At 34.2% G+C, this 20,923-nt stretch overlaps 1 protein-coding gene across 2 annotated transcripts in view; it reads left to right on the top strand.

Annotated features, from left to right (window-relative positions):
- The first annotated feature begins 1,275 nt into the window (after window positions 1-1,275).
- Window positions 1,276-20,923, top strand: part of LOC147068386 (piwi-like protein Ago3) — a 47,460-nt gene continuing 27,812 nt past the window's right edge. Inside the window, exons 1-9 of one of the 2 annotated variants that reach the window (XM_085952050.1) lie at window positions 1,276-1,388; window positions 2,820-3,022; window positions 8,949-9,015; window positions 13,675-13,807; window positions 16,639-16,735; window positions 16,810-16,975; window positions 18,213-18,343; window positions 18,432-18,595; window positions 19,012-19,209. In XM_085952050.1, coding sequence (XP_085808176.1) covers window positions 2,846-3,022; window positions 8,949-9,015; window positions 13,675-13,807; window positions 16,639-16,735; window positions 16,810-16,975; window positions 18,213-18,343; window positions 18,432-18,595; window positions 19,012-19,209 — 1,133 coding nt within the window. In that variant the 5' untranslated portion in view covers window positions 1,276-1,388; window positions 2,820-2,845. Of the gene's footprint in view, window positions 1,389-2,810; window positions 3,023-8,948; window positions 9,016-13,674; window positions 13,808-16,638; window positions 16,736-16,809; window positions 16,976-18,212; window positions 18,344-18,431; window positions 18,596-19,011; window positions 19,210-20,923 lie in introns of both variants that reach the window. The other variant, XM_085952049.1, reaches the window with a different exon arrangement.

The following is a 20,923-nucleotide window of genomic DNA, read 5'->3' as shown; positions in this document are numbered from 1 at the left end:
TGCTTTTGTAAATACCGGCATATACCCTTTTATAACCCAGAGAAAGTACTGCGGAAATTTCTTGGTGTATCAAATAGAAATGAATATTCAATAGAAAAATCATTTTTAGATTACCTGGAGGAAAATAGGTCACCCAACCCTATGAAGAAAGAAAGAAATAAAAGACTTTACATCCAGCCTGGTACGTCTGCGTCAACTTACAATTTCCCCCCAGAACGTTCTAATACATCCAGTAAAATAATTGTTCCAGAATATGCTAATACATCAGCGAATAGCATAATTGTACCAGAACATTCTAATACATCTAATGAAATAATTCTACCTGGAACATCTAAAGATCCAAAAGATTGGAAATGCTCAGAACACGAAAGGCATCAAAACAAAAAAATTACATTAACTTCGGATATTCAAATAATTCCACCCACTAAAACTAAGAAGCGAAAAGAACACATTATACTTACAGATTCATCAGATTCTGAAGAGACTATTAGTAGCATTAGTAGATATTCGCTATTAGATGAATCTGATGACTTTTTGCCTCGAGAAGATAGTGATATTGACACCGAATCTATTAAATTCGGTGAAGTGTCTGAAGAATTTGAGAGTAGAAACATAAAAACTGATATTGATTTGATTGATCACGACGGAACCCCTGATTTACACATTAGAAAATGAGAGATTTATTAATTATTTTTTATTTGTACCTATTTATGGAATTCATAAAAGAGAACGTAAAACTTATGTTGTTTTCACTGCTATATTATTTTATACAACTCTACATATAAATAACACAAAATTATAGGATTATCGGAAGACATTACGATAATCGCAATTTTTAACTTTTGACAACTCGACTTTTTTATTCGTTCGTTGATCAGTAGCAGAGAATTTACAAATCGGATGATTTATTGTCCTCGGACTTTTGGCTCGCCAATGGAGCGCCGGCATAACTTGTAGGTAGGTACCCAATAAGAGTACCTAGGTACTCAAAACTTTAAAATTTTGAACACCGATAAAAGATTTTTTTGCTTGTAGATTTAATTATTTTATTAAAAATACTAAGTATACTTTTCATATTTTATTCTTATAATCTGGTGCTAAATACTATAATTTCGTGATAGATATTAATTTAATAAAAATATTAATTACCTACTCAGGTTACGCTTGGTACCTACAATAATTTCTTCTTTCGCGTACTTTTTTGGTGACAAAAAGATGGCCACACTGCACGATATTATCTATGAACCAAACATTAGTCTATGGATAAACATAAACGGCTGATACAACACTTATCTATGGATACAACAGATCCTTCCTGATGAAACTGGCGACAAATCTTGCATCGTCTTGTCTCGTGTGATATTAGTGGTTAATACACCAAAAATAAGGTAAGCGATCGCGATGTTTTTCATTACTTGTATCATCCTATCACAAAACGTTTACTTAAAGTCAATGTCGTTTCTATTATGTCAAAATAATCACAAAACAAGGTAAGCGATCACGATGTTTTTCATTTGCTTGTATCATCCTATCACAAAACGTTTATTTAAAGTCAATGGCATTTCTATCATGTCAAAATAATCACAAAACAAGCGATCACGATGTTTTTCATTTACTTGTATCATCCGATCACAAAACGTTTATTTAGTCGATGGCATTTCTATCATGTCAAAATACTAATACTAATTATACAAAAAATGCTTTCCAGAATTCTGACAACTTTGTGAAATTATCGAAATAGGATTGAGTTCCTTATTGTCAAAATCTCAATGCATGTATATTGCCGAAGACTGTTGACGAATTGTAATAAATAACATAATATAGATTTAGAACATAGTCACGTCACATCTTGGAATTATTAACATAAAATGAGTAAACCCTTTTTACCATACTAACCCATAAATTCATACATACTTTTTATAAAAAGTTAAAAGTCTTTCCATCTGAAAGAATCAGCATTAGTGTGTGTTACTGTAGTGACCATTTGAATTTATAGCAATATAAGTATAGGTAATATACTTGTTAATTATTATTTTGATAGATCAGGAAACAAGTTCGTCATTGTTATTTATAGGCATTGTCCCTCAAGTATATCGATGTCAAAAGTGGTTTGTAGGGCATAGATTACACACAAAGCAGCGTGGCCAGGCGCGTGCACAAATTTTGCAAGTGGCGCAGTGAATCATCGAAAATACAACGTAATCAAATATTGCAGAGCACACTAGTCGGGGCACACACGGTGCCTATATTTCAACGCACACAGAGGGCAGTGCGAGCGTCTTTTGACTTCGTAGCACGACAATAAAATGAAAATACTACATTTTCAAATATGTCAAAGCCCATTGAATGCTACAAGCACATGCGGCGCGCGCTTTTTTATTTATCTGCTTCTGGACGCGTTGTCGATAGACGGGCGCCGGGCATTCTTTTAATAACAATAAAGTCATTGTTTAGTAGCTGGTGTGCGATATATCGCTAGCAGAATTATGTCATTGTGAACATGGATTACAAGCCGCCGACAAATAAAATATTATTTTTATTGCTTTGATATGAGAGGCGCTGATAATAATAATTATTTTGTGCTCCTCGCACTCCTTATTACATAGGTGAAGGGTAATGAGCGGCTGGAAGGAGTGTCATTTCAGTTGTATTCACGCTTCACGGGCCTACTTACTAGTGAGCCCCGATCCACCGCTTTTGGTGGGCTTTGTCCCTAAGTGTAAGTGGATAGAAAAAAAACTGGCTGAACAAATTAGGTATGATACATTACTTATGTTATGATATTAATAGTGGTAATCCACTCTTTCTAGTTTCTACAGATTATACAGATCTTTTCTACAAAAAAATGGCGGACCGCGGGAGAGGACGTGGTAAATTTTCTGAGATGTTAAAAAATCTCCCAAAATTTCAAGAAACCACATCCAAAGAGGCTGACCTTCCTCTCAGGGAAGACTCTCGATCCACACCATCATCGAATGACTCTCCTCAACCTAGGCCATCATCATCGTCAGGTGTTAGCACGGTAACTATTTCCATATTTCTTATAATGGGCATTTGCGATGAACCCAAACGTGTAATAATGTAATGCTACTCCGAAATTGTTGTGTGTTGATATTCAACCGATTCGAGATCCACTGTTTAATTATATTGCATGTGAAGATATCCTAGCAAGATTTATACAAGTATGGGTTGTTGCAAGACCGACAACTGGAATACGTTTATATCAATTAATGGCAAATTAAAATTTTGAGGTTGTCATCAGCTTTGTCTATCTAGATTCCAATATTACAAAAGGAAAAGAGTACCCAAGTAGAAGAAATGAAACAATGAATATCCACCACATGTCGTCATATTCACTGCTGCTGATCCTAAAGCTTAGAAGTGTCAATAGAAAAACAAAGATTTGCCTTTATAAAATTGTCGTTTGCATATTAGTAGCGTACGGATTTGAATAACGAACGCTAACATACTGTGAAAACAGCTGGACTGATCAACACCTTTGAAGGGATGCTACTACAGTGGATACATGGATATTGAAAACATCCTTTTGCAAACAGTCAAATTTACTAATACATACCTCTAAAATTACTAATGTCCGCTAACAATAACTATTGTTAGCAGACAAAAACAATGAAGAATCAGTTATCAGTTCCCACATAAAAAATTTGACGCTACATGCTACTGCAGCAGAGAGTTGGACTTCTGCAGATGTGTCAACTTAAAAACATAGAACAAAATTTTGAAAACTACTAGTAAGTTCCAAACCCAGTTTTCGATTATCTGGACCATCTTAACCCGATCGCCGCGGATGGGACATGTGTTGTTTTAATAATAGGCTCTGATACTGGGCGGATGTCGCACCACCTGATCAGTGGCGGCCGGTGGTCTTCGGGATAGCATTTTCTGGTAGTGCGCAATGGTTTACCTTCTATACCCAGCATTGGAGCATAGGGCAAGCACAAGTTCACGCCACTTCCCTCGGTTCAACGCCAACTCTTGCGTCTCCCGCCATGTCAGACCTGCAGCACGTAGATCGCTTTTGTAGCGCCGCTGCAGGGTGAGGGAGGGCCGGCCATGGCAACGGAACCCTTGAGGCTGTGCCATAAGGGTACGCAGTGTCACACTCTTTGGCGGCATCAGGAACACTTGTCCTAGCCACGTAAAGGTCGTAAAGCGTCTCTCCATGATTGCCTTAATCACCGAAGGCAGGCTGCCGTGTCAATAAGCTAAGATAATATCTTCTCTATCTCTAAGATAATATCTCGTAAAATTACTGAAATATTGAACTTCTCAGAAGGTAAATTAAATGTCTTTGTTTATTTATTATATTTCTTAAAAAGAGTTTTTAAACAGTTCAATTGATTTAATATCAATAAAGAAAAATAAATGTCACCGTTTACGACTTTACGCTCTGAGCAAACAATGCTTCAGCCAAATAAATAACCTTTTGTTTATTGAATGTATTTGAGTAGTTTAGAAATAAATGCGGTAGTTTGTATTTTCGTAAAAGTTTGGCGATTCATTAAATCTTAAATGGTTAAAAATTAACTCGCCAACATTGTTATAAAACAGAAACTGGCGTTTTTGTTTCTAGAGTCCTAATTTCGTGCGCCGATCTAAAAGTGTGTAAAAAATTCTACACAAAACGTCATTACAGGACATTCGACCACGGTTTAACCTCTTTATCGCAACATAATTTCGCTCATGTACTTGTTCGGTGTTCGGGTGCACTGCGATTTTTACGATTCATAAATCATACCGAAATGTCATTAAAAATGTACCTAAAAATCCACTGAGTGGCTCTAGCTATAATAAAATATTCCTTTTAATTTTACAGCATGTGAAAATAAACAAAAAGATCGTAAATTAAGCAACAGAGCTTTAAGAAATTCTGTCATACATAATAAAGCATGCTTGGAGTACATACCGTAGAGTGAAGCGGCCTCTATGATACCGGATAAGTGGTAGACACTTGCGCCGATGATTACTGTTCACACGTTTTTTTTATTGTTATATTATTATTTCCTTACAACTTGGTCTCATATTTCAGTCACACCTAATTAATGTTTATGGCTTAACTATATTTCAAAAATTGATTTTGTCATGGTAGTCATAAAAACAGGGCACAGAGCATAAAGCGACATCACATGCTTCACACATAATGTTCGTCATTTTTCTATTTTTATCTTTAGTAGTTGAAGCAATACACACACGACATCTTTGATATGGTTTTGTTTTATTTACTGTTGGAGGAATTTTACGGGGTAAATGTCTTAGGAGTTCTGTTTTTAAAATTCCTTTTGGGTTATTAACTACACGAGTAGTTTGTGATGTCGATGGTCTTGAGGCACTGCCACATATTTCGATTAATTGTCGGATTACGTTTAATTGAAATTCAGCTAAACTAATTTTTTTACCGGTGATAACTTTGTAAAGAATGCTACTATTTAATAAAAAAAAAACTATGATGTGGAATCCAACCTTTTTATACCACTTAAGACTCTTTCGCATACACGAGAGGCTGCTCAACATCATGTCAGCTTTGTCTACCGTGCCCATATTTTTATTTTAATCCACAACGCATTGTGGTTTTATAATGGGTTGTCCTGTGGCCCTATTAATTTTATCTGTCGGTACCATGGAGTCATCGTGCATGGTACTGATCATATGCACTTCCCGCCTATCATGCCATTTTAACACGAGCAATGGGCCACGGTTAAGAGATTTTACTTGTCCTTTCTTCAGTTTATCAAATTTTGGCATTGACTTTCGTGTTTTACGTACCGTGCCGCAAGCATTTGTCTTTTTTTTATGTAGAAACTGAAATAATTCTGGGCTGCTGTACCAATTATCACAAAATAGTTTATGCCCTTTACCAAAATAATCCTTCATCAAAGTGGTGACAACAGCCCCAGATATTCCTAAAAGTTCACTATCACTTATTTCGGTTTCTACACCACAATAAATAATAAAGTCTAAAATATAACCGGTTTCCACATCACAAATCACAAATAATTTGATTCCAAACCTATGTCTTTTTGACGGTATGAATTGTTTGAATATTAATCTCCCTTTAAAAACAATGATACTTTCGTCGATGCAGAGATTTTCGTTTGGTAGCATTGTTTCTTTGAATATTTTTCTACAGTGGTCAAGAAGTGAGCGCACTTTATAAAGGCGATCTCCAGTAGGGGTTTGGGTATCAGAGTAATGTAGCATTTGTAGAATCAACTCATACCGATCTCTTATCATAGTTTGGCCAAATATTTTAGAATTTAATAATGGATCAGCACTCCAATGTTCTTCAATTGTGAGATGGCGATTTCTTGTCATTAACATTGATACAGCATAAAAAACATACATCTCTTCTGGGCATGTATCATACCAGGCATGGATCCTTGCATTCGGAGTGTGGGCCTGTGTCTTGAGCATATGGTTGTGGTAATTATTTGTATGGTTAACTATGGTATTCATTATTGTTTTGTTAAGAAAATGACGAAAAAATTCCATTTCTGTGGAATTTTCATTGAGCTGTACACTAGGGTTAACGCCTAAGTTGAAACTATCAAAATCGTATGTGATCGGCACGAAGGGACCCGCAGTCCACGATTGGAGTAAACTGTCTGGTGCTGCACTGGTAGACGGTTCAGCCACTCCTTCATCACTGCCTATATTGGAAGGCTCGTCAACATCGTCAGGATGTTCTACTAGCGCAGCTTCTTCATTATCACTTTCCATCTCATAGTCCGAATCCAAACATTCAACATCAGGGATAGACATTTTTATTTAAACACTAAATATACTATTATAACTTAACAGTTTTGAGGAAATTTAAAGTTTTAATTCACTACACAATAATATTAAATTTTAATCTTAGTTCTTTATTCGACTGAAATGAGAAGAATTTTAATCATCACTTTCCTTGAAATAAAAATGAGTGGCCGTGAATTTTGAAAATCTATTTTACAGTTTTTAATTTTAATTTAAATATTTTACTGATTATTATTTACCTATTCTCAATTTTTCGTATGTATTTCCATACAGTACAAAAGATTTATTATAGGAATTTTAAATTATTTATGTGTTAATAATTTCGTTTTCACTTTACAGCCACTGATTTAATTCATAAAATCACATTTCATTTAAAGAATTAACGCACATAATTAATTAATAACAGAATGGCGCATCAATAATAATTTTATAGAAAACCGTAAAAAACTTTGAAATGTATCAATCACAACACGAAAGCAATCGACTGTTGAAAATTATCACCGCAGTAGCCGATTTCATGTATGAGATCATATTGCACAATTCGCGCCGGCGCAAATTGCGCAAAAGAACTAGCGGTAAATTTTGAAACCAATCATTCGAAATCGTTTTACTCCAATATCGACAGGGTATGTGTCTTTGCTTGATTTCGAATTATTTAAAAAGTCTTATTGAAAAATATCACAGATGTCAGTAAAGGAATAACCCAGCTAGTTTTTCAAACAAATTTCGACTGTGTTACTCGCAGAATGACGAACATATGGAGGTAGAAACTTATGGGCACTTCTGGATGCCCTTAGCGGTGAATGGTTTAACTATCATGGGCACTTCTAGATGCCGTTAGCGGGACGAGGGTTAAGTAGTATATAATGACCTCATTGTAATCCTGTGCAAACTGAAAATCTGTTTGGATCGTAATCGCTTTGCGCACGATCGTATTCATAGTTCGCGAAGTGAGTGATACACGTATGAATAACAATGAAAAATTGAGCGATGTCTTCAAAGATGCAGGCGGTGCGTAGCACTTGCATGGTATTAGAGGAGCCGCCGTTGCACCTGATATTGAAAATTGAAATGTCGGTAAAGTAGGAAATACTTCGCGCATAGTATTGATTTTTGTATTGAAAAATGATCTGATTCGTGTTCGTACCGCCATCTCGATAGGTTTGTCAAAAACAATTTGTTTAAAGTTCATACACATCATTTCTTCGAACCACTTCAATCTATCGCATATCACCGCCAGACTGAAATCAGTTTAAATTCGCGCGCGTTTTCATTACCCCAGCGCAGTAGCTAAATCCACGTCTTCGCGAATGGACTTTGCGTCGATAGTGTTTATTTTTCGATCTTCATGATTCAAGTTTTGATACACTGTTTTTCGAGTGAAACTTATAATAACTATTAAGATTTTGAACTATGAAATTAAAAACTGACTATTGTGTGGGCGTTTAATTATTTGTGCCTGAATCGTTTATCGGTAGGTTCTGTGGAAAAACTTTTCTTTGGTTCGATTTTACATGTATTACGATCATTACGATTGTAAATTGTGAAATTAAGAACTGACTATAGTGTATGCGTTTAATTATTTGTGTTTGACTTGCATTTCTTGTTAAGTTCCGTATAAAAACTTTTTATGCATTATTTGGTTATAATATAAATATAAACAATATTTGTGGAAAAACTTTACAATGGCGGAAGTAAATATGGGTCCGGGGGAAATCATGAATGAGGAATTGGACTCTGACTATGATGTCTGAAGAGGAATTGGACCAAATCGAAAGTGATCATGACTCGGATCGGACTCAGACAAGCCAATTGCATTTTTACGTTCTTGGCGAACCGGACCACATATTCCAATAGTTCATGAATTCAATAACTTTCAATCCGGCTTAACATCATGTGCAAAGTCGCCTTATGTTTACGTCCATGTCATAAAATTTACCATAGTTCAAAACATTTTTAAATGCCTTATCCTTTTTTTAAGTGTGTTGAATAATTAATGTGTTTTCTGATGGCAATGGTTAAAATAAGTGACTGATTTACGATTGTGATTAGCTTCCCACAAAATGGTGTATTCGCATAGCTGTGAGTTTTTTTGTATAGAGATATTTATTCGAGTACATTAGCCGCAGTAAAAGTCCACTATGTACTAGTGTATAATAATTGTACTTTATTTTCAGTCTATGGGTTTCCTCGAAGACCGATTGGCGAAAATGTCTCAACGTATTCAAATGGCCGGATCCCAAGGTACGTATTATCAAGTATTCCACTACAGCCTTGCTGTTATTTTGGGGCTGCATATATTTTAGCGATTCGCAATACTGAGTACATATCTACGCCACCGGCCCTGTTTCAGTCCTTTACACTGTATACAGCACTATGAAATCACAGTCATGACATACTCGCTGTAGATTTGTCATGAAATGATCGTAATCCCGCGGCAACCTAAATGTACAGCTATTAAAATTCATGATAATCGATTTGTTAAATTTTCATATTTCACCTACAACATAGAAACTTTTTGTAGTTTCCTATTCTTATTTTAATGCTAGGACAAATTGACACACATATGCAGAAAAGATCCAATCCACAACCTACTAGTTTTGAGATATTTGAGGAAATAGAAGATTGGATAAATAAAAAATCACAGTAAACTGCCAGCTTTCAAAAGTTATCGTAAATAATGGAATGAATATCTATATTTTATATATTTATACTATATTATTATTCGAAATTTACATTTCATTAATGAGTTATATAGTAATTTATGGGGTTGGATCATTATTGCTTAAATGTGTTTTTAGAATTTAAAATGTAAAAAGAATCCAATGAGAATTGGATCTTTTATGAATTTCTATTACGATTGAAAACATACGTGAAAGATCCAATCCATAACCAACGTTTTGTTGTATGTAGTACCTAACAACAGAAATTCTCGGATCATTTTTTTTAATATTATGTAAAAATTTTGTTTTGTTGCTATCCAACAATTTTTTTAACAGGATATTTTTAAATAAAACAATTATTAAAATACAAAAAATCTGTGTGTGTACTTATGTACGTGCATTAGAAGTTATATTTCTTTGGCGTAACCAAACAAAACTTGTGATAACGTAGATTCTTAAACTAGCTCTTAATTATCTTGTTAAATTACACACTCATGAAAAAGGGCTGTTTATTGGAACGCCGTTGGTTTATTTCTATACATTTTAACTTATATTACTAAATTATATAATTATTTCTCTTTGTTTTTATTTTTCAAGTAACAACTGTCACTCTGACGTTTAATCGTTTGCTTACTAACGTAAGGAATTGCAACTGGCCGACAATAATAAATTCGTTGCCTAGGCAACGGTACAATTCTACTTGCTAATTTGCGTTTATATATAGCTGACTAAATCGCAGCTAACTTCATGCTGTCGCGCACTTTCGTAACGGTGTGCGCGCGCAGCTCTCAATTTCACTCTCTACCAAACGCCACAAAAGTATAACTTTAAAAATAAAAAAGGTTTATTTATATGAAACTTATTTGGTAAACAAACTATGAAAATGTTTTATTTAAAAAATATCAGAATGCTTCATCTTCTAGTACAAAGTCTAATGGACCACCATAACCTCCGATGTCATCATTATAGTTTCTTCACAATTTAAATTATCATAAAATGATTTAGAATCTGCAGGGAAAGACAAACACAAAGAGAAATAATTATATAATTTAGTAATATAAGTTAAAGTTTATAGAAATATACCAACGGCGTTCCAATAAGCGTCGAGTGCGTAATTTAACAAGATAATTAAGAGCTAGTCGACGAATCTAGGTTATTACAAGTTTTGTTGTTGTTTTGTTACGTCAAAAGAAGTATAACTTCTAACGCGCGTACATAAGTACACACCGATTTTTTTCTTTTCTTACATAAATAATCGTGTAAAAAAACAATAAGTATAGCTGTAAAGTGTAAATAATTCAATATTATTACGATATTGTAGGATTAAAAGAAAATACAATAATTCCTATTTCTTCAATATTCCGATACTTAAAAAAATGTTTGAATAGATAAATAAACAAAAATTCAATTCGGAAAAATATGTAGTTGATATTTATGGAAATATATTTACCATTCAAAAGATTCCTATTTTGTTTTTATTCGTTAGATTATTAGCTATGTAGAAAAGTGACTAATCCCAGCATTTTTTGCATTCAACCGGAATATCCACAACGAAATATTATTGCTTTTGATTTTAGGTAAATACAAATACAGTCGAACTTGGTTATTACGAGGAAGATGGGAAGAGATTTGCTCGTTATAAGCATTCCTCGTTATATTGTTATATAACATTTTTCACGCCACATTCTATTTAAGCATAGAACATAAAAAATCTGAATTATTTTAATTACATGCAATTTCAACCATATGCGTGGATACTTTTTCAATGTTGTCAGCGAAAACACCATTTAGGTACTTTAACTAGTGTCATAAACGTAATCCGATCCCGGCGGCATCGATCTAGTTAACTGCCCGATTTTATTTTATTGCTGAGGGTCGAAAATGTTGTTTTTAAACTATCGACACATTAAGGCCTAGCAGCGCTCATGAACGGTTAATTATCGTATGGTTAACAATCTGGAAGTTGTAACCATAGTATTGTAATGCAAGCCCGCGCATAGACAATCAAGTGAACGGCCGCGTTGAAATTCTGTGTTCAGACACAAAATTTTGCACCGATCCGAACCGGCCGGGGATCTATTGGCAACGCTTTTAAATGAGAGCACGCGCATGGTGATGTTTTAGCCTGCCGAGGTGCACTCACACAAGCACGCACAAGTGATGTGTGTCGTATGGAGTGCACACATACAGCATCGAACCGCTATGAGATCCACGTTTGACAGTTCATCGATGAGTATCGGCGTTGCGTGCGCGTACCCGTCCCATTTGTTCAGTTTCTTACTTTATAAATATATACACCCATGTTTTAAAATATTTTGATAATATACTAACGTTACTAAAAGCCTTTATTTACTAGAGATACACTCACGAACGATGTTTTGATACATTATATGTGGTGACATTATAACATGTAATCTATCAAAGCTATCGACAGACATTCTTGTATAATTAAAAAACTTCTGAGGGTATGCCCGTAATTCTTCGTAGGATTAGTAGAATTGACCCTTCATTTGTCTACCACTTAATATTGGATGCACCCAGTATCCCCGTTTCTGACGCATTTCTTCAGTGCGCGCGCATTGCCTCTGATATAAATCACGCTATGCGCACTCAATCATACCGGCCGGCAATAAATTGGATCATGCGCGAGCAAACCAATATTGTCCGAATGCGACCGGCCTGTTATTTAATCATCCATGCGCGCCTAACCTAACAGTTTCGCTCGGTATACCCGAAAAGTAGCGCGTTATAAAAGTGAATAAATGTATGGAGAACATCATAAACTAAAATGTCAACGAATGTTTCCTGATTACATCCGAGATCTCGCTATTTCCGTGATCGTAATAACCAACTTCGACTGTATAACAATTTAAATATAATTCTCTCACAATTGAATACTGTTTAGTAGAAAGGTGCTATGTGCCAAAAATCAAGTGGGAAATTAAGAAAAACATTTTATTTGAAACGTTTATTCATTTTTTCAGTAAACTTACAATGCAGCTCCGATATTACGCTTCATATGTTACAATACTTTAATACAATAATAATACAATAATACTAATAGATATGAAAAAAAATAATTAAAAATGGTGTACAACACGGGGCACTCCCATTTGTTGATCGACCTAAAAATGTTTTCTATACTTCTGGAGCAATAGCCCTTTTGCAATTTAACGCATGATAGTACTTGGCACCAATGTTCCCTCTAATTTATCTATTGTGTATGCGGATTATCAACACATCTGAGCAGTGGCGTAACTAGGGTTTGTGTCGCCCGTCACCCGGTGCAGTATATTTACACCCCCCCCACAAACACACACATACGATTTTTCATTAAAACTTTTATTTTTAAGTAGGTATTTATTAATTTCAGTGATTTTATATAATATTAACACTAACTACGATAATTTTTGAAGTAAATAAAAAAAGTATTCGTTGACAAAGTATATTTAATCCGAAACTTGCAGAACGCTTTTTTTATATTCATATTCAATCTATATATGTATTTGCAAGACAATGATATGCCATAGAAACATAGTTTGGAGATATAAGCAATTTAATGTTCTTGTTTGTTCACTATTGTAACAGGAAAAATTACTATCCTCATTAAAATGTTCGATATATCTCACATCTAATTATTCTGTTTGGAGCAGAAGGCGTGGATGACTGACCGATATAGACTTTGACTGGCATGGCATATCATATTATTGTTATAACCATTTTTATAGCAAAATTTGAATTTGTAAGAACTAGACATCATTGATCATAATTATTGAGACATCGGTTTATTTTTTTTAAAAAAGTGTCTTAAGTAAAACGTGAATGTATGCCTTGGGAATTGGTTTTATTCAAAATCAACAAATTCATAATTATGTGGCATATCATTGTCTTGCGATAACCCCTTCATTTGTATGTTGGGTTGTTTTTGTTGTGGTTGGAACTTTCTTTTACAATATTTTTGTGAGAGGACTGTGCGGGGGAAAACATGTGTGCGGACATATTTTGGTAGGTGTGCGCGCGCACACCTTAGAGGGAACATTGCTTGACACCCATTCCACGTAAAATATTTTTTTTTGTATTTTTAGTACTTTGCACCGTTCTACTCAACGGTATTCAATTTTTCTTTCACTAGGTATTTTAAGATAATAATATTATGTACTTCCTTATAATTCAAGTCACTTACTTACCTAATTGTAATAATATTATTCCCTCATATTAATAATAATTATGATTATTACAGATACGTCATTGATCACATCCTCGGGTGTGTCAAGCGACAGTTCAGATTTGACGATGACTGCACCAAAACGGAGTATGGGCCGAGGAATGTCGTTCCTTAACAAAGCGCCACCTCTAAGCGCTCCGCTAAATGGGTAATTTCACTTTTTTTATTGTCCCCTTTTACTCCTACCTCAGTTGGCCTAGCATATCGTCACTATAGAATTGGTTTGCCGAATATCCGTTTTTGTCGAAGTCGACCTTTTAATGCAGAATGTTTTTTCGTATCTAAATGGACTAGAACCATCCTTTTCTGTAAATTACTTTGTAATGCTAATGAAAACATCATTCATATGCTGTAAAAATAACAATTTAAATATCTCCATGTATTTAAATATACGATTATGAAATTTGTTTTTCGTCTCCTGAACATTTGGTCTATTCGACAAACCAATCCTACAGCGATGATATGTGAAAACTCCCAAGTGTTTTTTGCCAAAAAATCGTCGATTTAGTTTTTTTTAAATAAATAATTCGACATGTTTTAAAAATTTGAAACTTTTTTTGTGTGTAATAATAAGTAATAATATTGATAGGGTACATCAATAAAACAGAAGAAAAAAATAATGTAGCTATCAATATTTATTTGGAAATGAAAGGATAAAACTATGTTTGAACTACAAAACATTAGTGACAACATTTTTTGTTTATAATTGATATATCAAATTTTATAGTATAATTTATTCTTACCTAGTAACAGAAAAAAAAATAAACATTATTTCTCTATGAAATAGAATTTTTATTATATATATAGCTGGGAGAGTGTGAGGTATGGTTGCTTGACTCCAATGAATAAACAGGTTGGCGTGTGAAATATACTCCCCAATTTATTTACTCCCTACTATTAAAATTGATTACAAATTTTACAGGACGATTAGTATTTAATATTACTGATTCTAAATTATAATAATTAATAATTACGAAGATCGTGGCGGAGATTAGTATTTAATGTTACTGATTTTAAATTATAATAATTAATAATTACGAAGATCGTGGCGGAGATAAATGACGGCTCGACGGAGGTTATTGCGTTGCAAGAGATTTGAATTGAATGTATTGGTAGGTAAAAATACCTCCGTTTTATATTGATTGAATACAATGGAAGGGAGTTAGAATAGGACTGAGGTCAGCACCTTCTTGAACGTGCTTACGTAGCGGTCATATGTCTCGATGTTGCGTGCATCTTTCTTCCGAAAGAATTCGCTTACAAATGTGTAATTTGATTTTGTTCCGTATTACAATATAACCAGAACTCGCGAATTGAGCGATTCGATAAAAATATTGCTGGCTTGCGTCTGAATTAAAGGTCACTTTGACTAGATGTCGAGAAAGGTGGCTTTGATGGCGTACGTGTTGAAACACGATTTTGATGAAGGGTACATACATGATATCGTTTACATTGTAAGTTCACTTAATGCTACGTAGGTATGATTTAAATAAACTAGGGATGTTTTGAGTTGATAAGAGGGATGATTCACGGTGGCCAGCTACATATATATTATAACTCAAACACTAAAATAAATATTAGTCCCACCTAGACTGAATATAGTGCTTTGTCTACCCCAGATGAAATATGACCAAAAAAAATTTGAATAAATTGTAAATTTGGTTCCAAACTATAGCCAATTGAATCTGCCCAGAGGGAGTTTTCGCATAGGTATGGTGGGCTGAAATATCAGCCGAATGGGTAAGTTAAGGCTGTCCAATAATCACGACCGATCTGGAGACGAATGTATGAATGTAAAAATACACAATATCATGAATGAAGATTTTTCATCTACTAAAACCAATAAGCTATTTTTTTTATTCAATGAATAATTCACAAGATTTAAGAATGTAATATTTTAACTATTGAACATACATAATTTTGAAAACACTCCTGAAAAAATGTATTATAACCAATAGAAAAAATCTTTTTGAAAAAAATAAGACAATCCGCAGGAATCGAACCTGCATCTCTCCAGGTACCGTGCCCGCCACGCATAGACCACTTTGTTAAAGCTGTCATACTAATTACGACAAATTTTAACTATTGGCTCTTATAATAGGTACTTCTTATTTTGACAAATAATCACTTGAATTCTTTCTTTGTAAGTTAACAGAGAATAAACTGCGTGGCTGATGTACTGACAAAATTCATGTGACATAATATTTTTCATATAAATCATCATCATCAGCCGGGGTCAATCCACTGCTGGATGAAGGTCTCCCCAAGCTTTCTCCAACTCTCTCGGTCCTGTGTCGTTCGCTGCCACGTATTTCCGCCGAATTTTACCAGTTCGTCAATCCAGCGGCTTTTAGGGCGACCCTGAGGCCGTTTCGTACCCCTTGGGTACCATTGGATGACGGCATTTGTCCAGTGGCCGTCCTTTCGGCGAGCAATGTGCCCCGCCCATCTCCATTTCAGCTGTTTGGCAACGTCTATTACATCGCGTACTCTTGTCTGCTTCCTAACCCATTCGTTTCTCTTACGGCGCTGCGTTGCCGATCCCTGGTTTACACTATAGGTACTATGGAAAGTGTTTGGAAATACCATCATATATTAGACACCCACTGTTGATACATTCAGCAAGCCTATTAAAATGTCATTACCTACTCATAAACGATGGACTTCCAATACTAGTTTTTATAGCAATAAGGTTTTCACATTATTGTATTCATTTTGAGATAAATGAGAATTAACTGTGTTCTGTATCAGTGTGCATTTGCCATTCGAGAGTGCGTAGAATATTATAATGCCTGAAGAAGTCGAAACACGAATCCCGGGTTGCAAAAATGACTCAAAGGGAATAGTACAAAACTTAAACCAGTTAGAATTAAAGAACAAATTTATCTGAATTCGACTGAGCAGAATGTTGTTGTCAATTTGCTTTTGTTATATTATATCATATAAATATATTAAATTATTTCAATGTTTAATATGCAGATCTGCATCGATAAAAAGCCAAGTAGCAACAGCCACCAAGCAACTGCAACTGACACACCTTGACGGGAATAAACCAAAACAGATACCTGCAACTTTTGTAAGTATAAAACATTCACTTGGTTATAACGGTGGCAAAATTACATTGTTATTAATGATTGGACTGTTTTTCAGGAACCTGATGACCCAATAATCCAAATGGGAACAAGTGGAACTCCTCTGAAATTACTGACCAACTACATACGTCTTAATGTTTGTCAAGGAAAGGGGGCTTTCGAATATGTGGTGTCCTACGATCCTCCGCAGGATTTTAAACTATACAGAATCAAAATGTTGAAAGGTAATGTTAGAACACTCATTGTATATATCGTCGCCATAGATGTCAAGGGAGCCAGTCCACAAAATCATATTGCTGAGAAACAGGCATGATTTTGTGTGACAGAGAAAAGTAACATTTTTTTTTATTGAACTTTTTTGTTTTTAAATATATAACGGTGAAATTTTCAACATAGAATATGCTTTGTGGTGTTATCTTTTTATTATTTTGTACAAATAACTAAAAAAAATTGTATCTTAGAAGTTATGTGTGTTATATCTCTTGACCACTGAATATTGAAATGCACAAAAAATGTAGTCACAAGAGTTTTGTGGCTTAAATCTATTGACCACTGCATCTTTGATGATTTTAAAATGCTTTTGTGTACTTTACTGATTTTCGCCAAAATTGTGGCTTGGCTCCCTTGACATCTACGACGACGATATTTAAAGAGTCATTCATATTCTGTAAAAGAACAAAAGCATTAAAAATTGTTTTCGAATCACATAGCAGTTTTGTGTAGGTACCCAAATATTCAATTTTCTCGGATAATTAGTCAGGCTCTTCAGTTACTGTAAACTGTCTCATTGTCCACGCGCAAAAGGCTGTGTCATCCTTAGGAAATGATTTCCTAGATTAGGATTTGCGATGGAAAACTTTGCAAACCCTGAAATTTTAACGGAACACATAATTAATAATACAAGAAAAACAATAATTATTTATTTAGTAATTAACACATACAAATATAAGTGAATTTGCTGATTTTGGGTCCTTGAATTTCAAATCTTATTCAGGCAGAATATTAGAAAGTTGAATTCTTATATTATCTGGTGTGGCGTCGGGCCCGTTTTTGCATTTTGACTTTGTTGTAGCATAATAAGAAAATCCTGCTTCGCATAAATATGTCATGGTAAACGGAAGCAAAATAGTAATAACTTGTTTTGACACACTGGGGTACTTTTCTAATAATTTCTCGGAACACCTTGGTATTCACGTTGTTCCACAGTGTTTCCCAACTTTTGACAAAACGAATTGACCTGTAATGTTGACATGCCAAAAATTAAAAAAATCTAATTTTCTGATAGGTCAGAAATCAATTCAGAACCCAGGGTCACTGTGCTGGTAAGATGGAGAGCTTGAGAGTTAATGGGTCATTAGCTCCACTCACTATCTATAGGTAGTTTTGATAAAATAACTTCTGGTTTTTCACAATTTAGACGTATTGATGACGTTATAAATGACTTTGGTTTATTTTTTTTAGCTCACAAAGAAAGTTTAGGCGGGTCATTGACATTTGATGGCAACACATTATACCTGCCCATCCTGCTTCCGAAGGAAGTAAACGACTACACATCATCGCATCCTGATAACGGTTCATCAGTGAAAGTTACGGTATAATCAGATTTTAAATGATAAAACTCGCCAATTCAATTTCACAACGTGCAAATTATTCTACTCCTAATCTTTGTTTTTCTCTCAGGTCAAGTTTATTAAAAAGAAGCGGTTTGGAGACTTGCGACATGTATATAATGTTTTATTCAAACGGATTATGAGCGAGTTAGAAATGGTCGATTTTGGCCGGCAGTACTTTGATCCTAAAGCCTCGCACATCATTCCTCAGCACAAATTGGAGGTTTGGCCAGGGTGAGCTTATTTTTTCATTCTCCTACCTCATTGTAATATGTTTTAACGTATCATGATCGACTTGAATTATCGACAGCGATCAAACAAGATACTTTTCGATTAACTACCATGCACGCTGCCAATTGTGCTATTCCAGCTACTGTTTGATTGATCATTTTCCTTCAGATGTAATTTTCAAAGCGTCAATTACGTATTTTATTTGGATAAAAAAAGTACCAATTACATATAATTGATAAGTTGGAAAAATGAGAGTACCTACATCAAATTTTCATTCAAAATCAAGAAAACCAGTTATTCATCTATTCACCGCCAACTTTTATAAGGTTTCACATCTACATGCATGCCAGGACAGTAATTTTTTTTTAAATTGGTAGTTATTTTATAATACATATAGAGGTTTATCTTATATGTTGCAGCTATGTGACAGCCGTGGATGAATACGAAGATGGTCTGATGCTTTGTCTTGATCCCCTGTTCCGAGTGTTGCACACGCAATCCGTGTTGTTTTTTATTAAAGGAGTGATTGCCAACTTTGTTAAAAACTGGGAGGAGCGAGTGAAAGCGGGTCTTATCGGCCAATCGGTGATTACAAAATATCACCAAAAGGTGTATGTGTGAGTATTATTATGTTAAAAGTATATTACTCGGTCATATACACTATTAACAAACAAAACTTTGCTAGAATATAGTGGCAATAATCAAATAACAAGTACAGTAAAACCTCATTAATAAAAACTTGGATTATTCGAAATTCTCCGTAAATCGAAATTTTTGCGAAGAAAAAGTCCCCGAAACATAATTCGAATTTGGTAAAACAAAATGACTTCTGAGTCCTAGCATAATTATAGAAATATTCAATAAATCGTAAAAATATTTCATGAGCCAGTCATTGAAAATTGCGACAGACTTTATAAAACATCATAAATTGCTTATTTTATGAAGGTAATCAATAACACATGTTTCAGGCCTGTGGGTATTTGATTGTTGATTTATATATTGAATTTTCGCATTGTCTTACTAGATAACCAATGACAAACAATAATTTTATAATTCATGGCGGTAAATACCTACCTACATTATTACTCAATGGGTTAATGATGCATAGTATTTGCATAGATTTTAATTTGAAACAATTGTATCGGAAATTTGTTAGGCACACAACAAAATTAATGAAAAAAAAAAAAAAATCTAAATTTTAGAATTTTCCCCCCGCATACATTTGGTAATTCGATTTTTGGTCCCGTGGAATTTGTATTAACGAGGGTTTACTGTATCACGGAATAAGCTCAGTATACCCTATCAGTCATTTAGACATGTTAATAAAGGCAAAAGTTTTGAAAAGTGACAGCTGGAAGTTTATAAGTCGTCCTATCTCCTACTGTGAAAAATGACAAAAAAGCTCATTTTACCCTTCAACAACGTTATCGAAAGAGTTGCCACGATGGCAGGTACAAAATACACTTGAAATTTTATGTTACCATATAAAATATATATGAAGTTATTGCGAAAAAATGTATATCATTCATTGTATTTTAAATTTGCAAAAATGTATACAGTAAAACCTCGTTAAGATGAATTCCATGGGACCGAAAATCGAAAAAAAATTCGAATTATGAAATGTATGGGGGGAAAATATTAAAATTTTGAAAAAAAAAAAATTTTGATTTTCATTAATTTCGTTTACGATCATAGATGTGTCTACCGAATTGGGTCATAAAATGTCAGGATTATTTTTATTACCTTAAAATAAGATTTTTTAAGAAAAGTCTGTCACGATTTTCAATGACTGGCTCATGAAATAGTGTACTTTATTACGATTTATTGAATATTTTTGTATGCCAGGGACTCTGAAATCATTTCGAATTACGAAATTCAAATTAAAGGTATATTTTTATATGAAAATAATGTTCAAGGGACTTTTTTTTCGGGTAAATTTCGAATTACGGCGAATTTCGAATTATCAGTGTTCTTACTAACGAGGTTTTACTGTACCTATTTAAGGAAGATGGAAATAATCCTGGCAATACTTTCACAATACTTCAAAATCGATAACAATACGAGTGCTGCCGCCAAGCCTCACGTTAAACTTTTCGGTCTCTAGTGCTAGAAGTGAAGAATATTTTTCTATTCAATCTTTTATTCACCTCATGAATAGTTTGTCACAATTGTTTTTATATACTTAGGTAAAAATGTGTAATATTAGAGTGTTACACACATGAAAACAATATTTGCTTGTTGAATGAAAATCGATTAATCAAAATAATATAAGTATCGTCAAACGGGGCTATTCCGCCTACCAAGTATAATTCCGCCCAGTAAAAAATATTT

This window comes from Rhyacophila brunnea, unplaced genomic scaffold (assembly GCF_057557595.1).
Source record: "Rhyacophila brunnea isolate RB1 unplaced genomic scaffold, BYU_Rbru_1.0 scaffold_3, whole genome shotgun sequence".
Taxonomy (NCBI): Eukaryota; Metazoa; Arthropoda; class Insecta; order Trichoptera; family Rhyacophilidae; genus Rhyacophila; species Rhyacophila brunnea.
The sequence above is the reverse complement of the archived record's forward strand: the minus strand, read 5'-3'. Positions and strand labels throughout refer to the sequence as shown.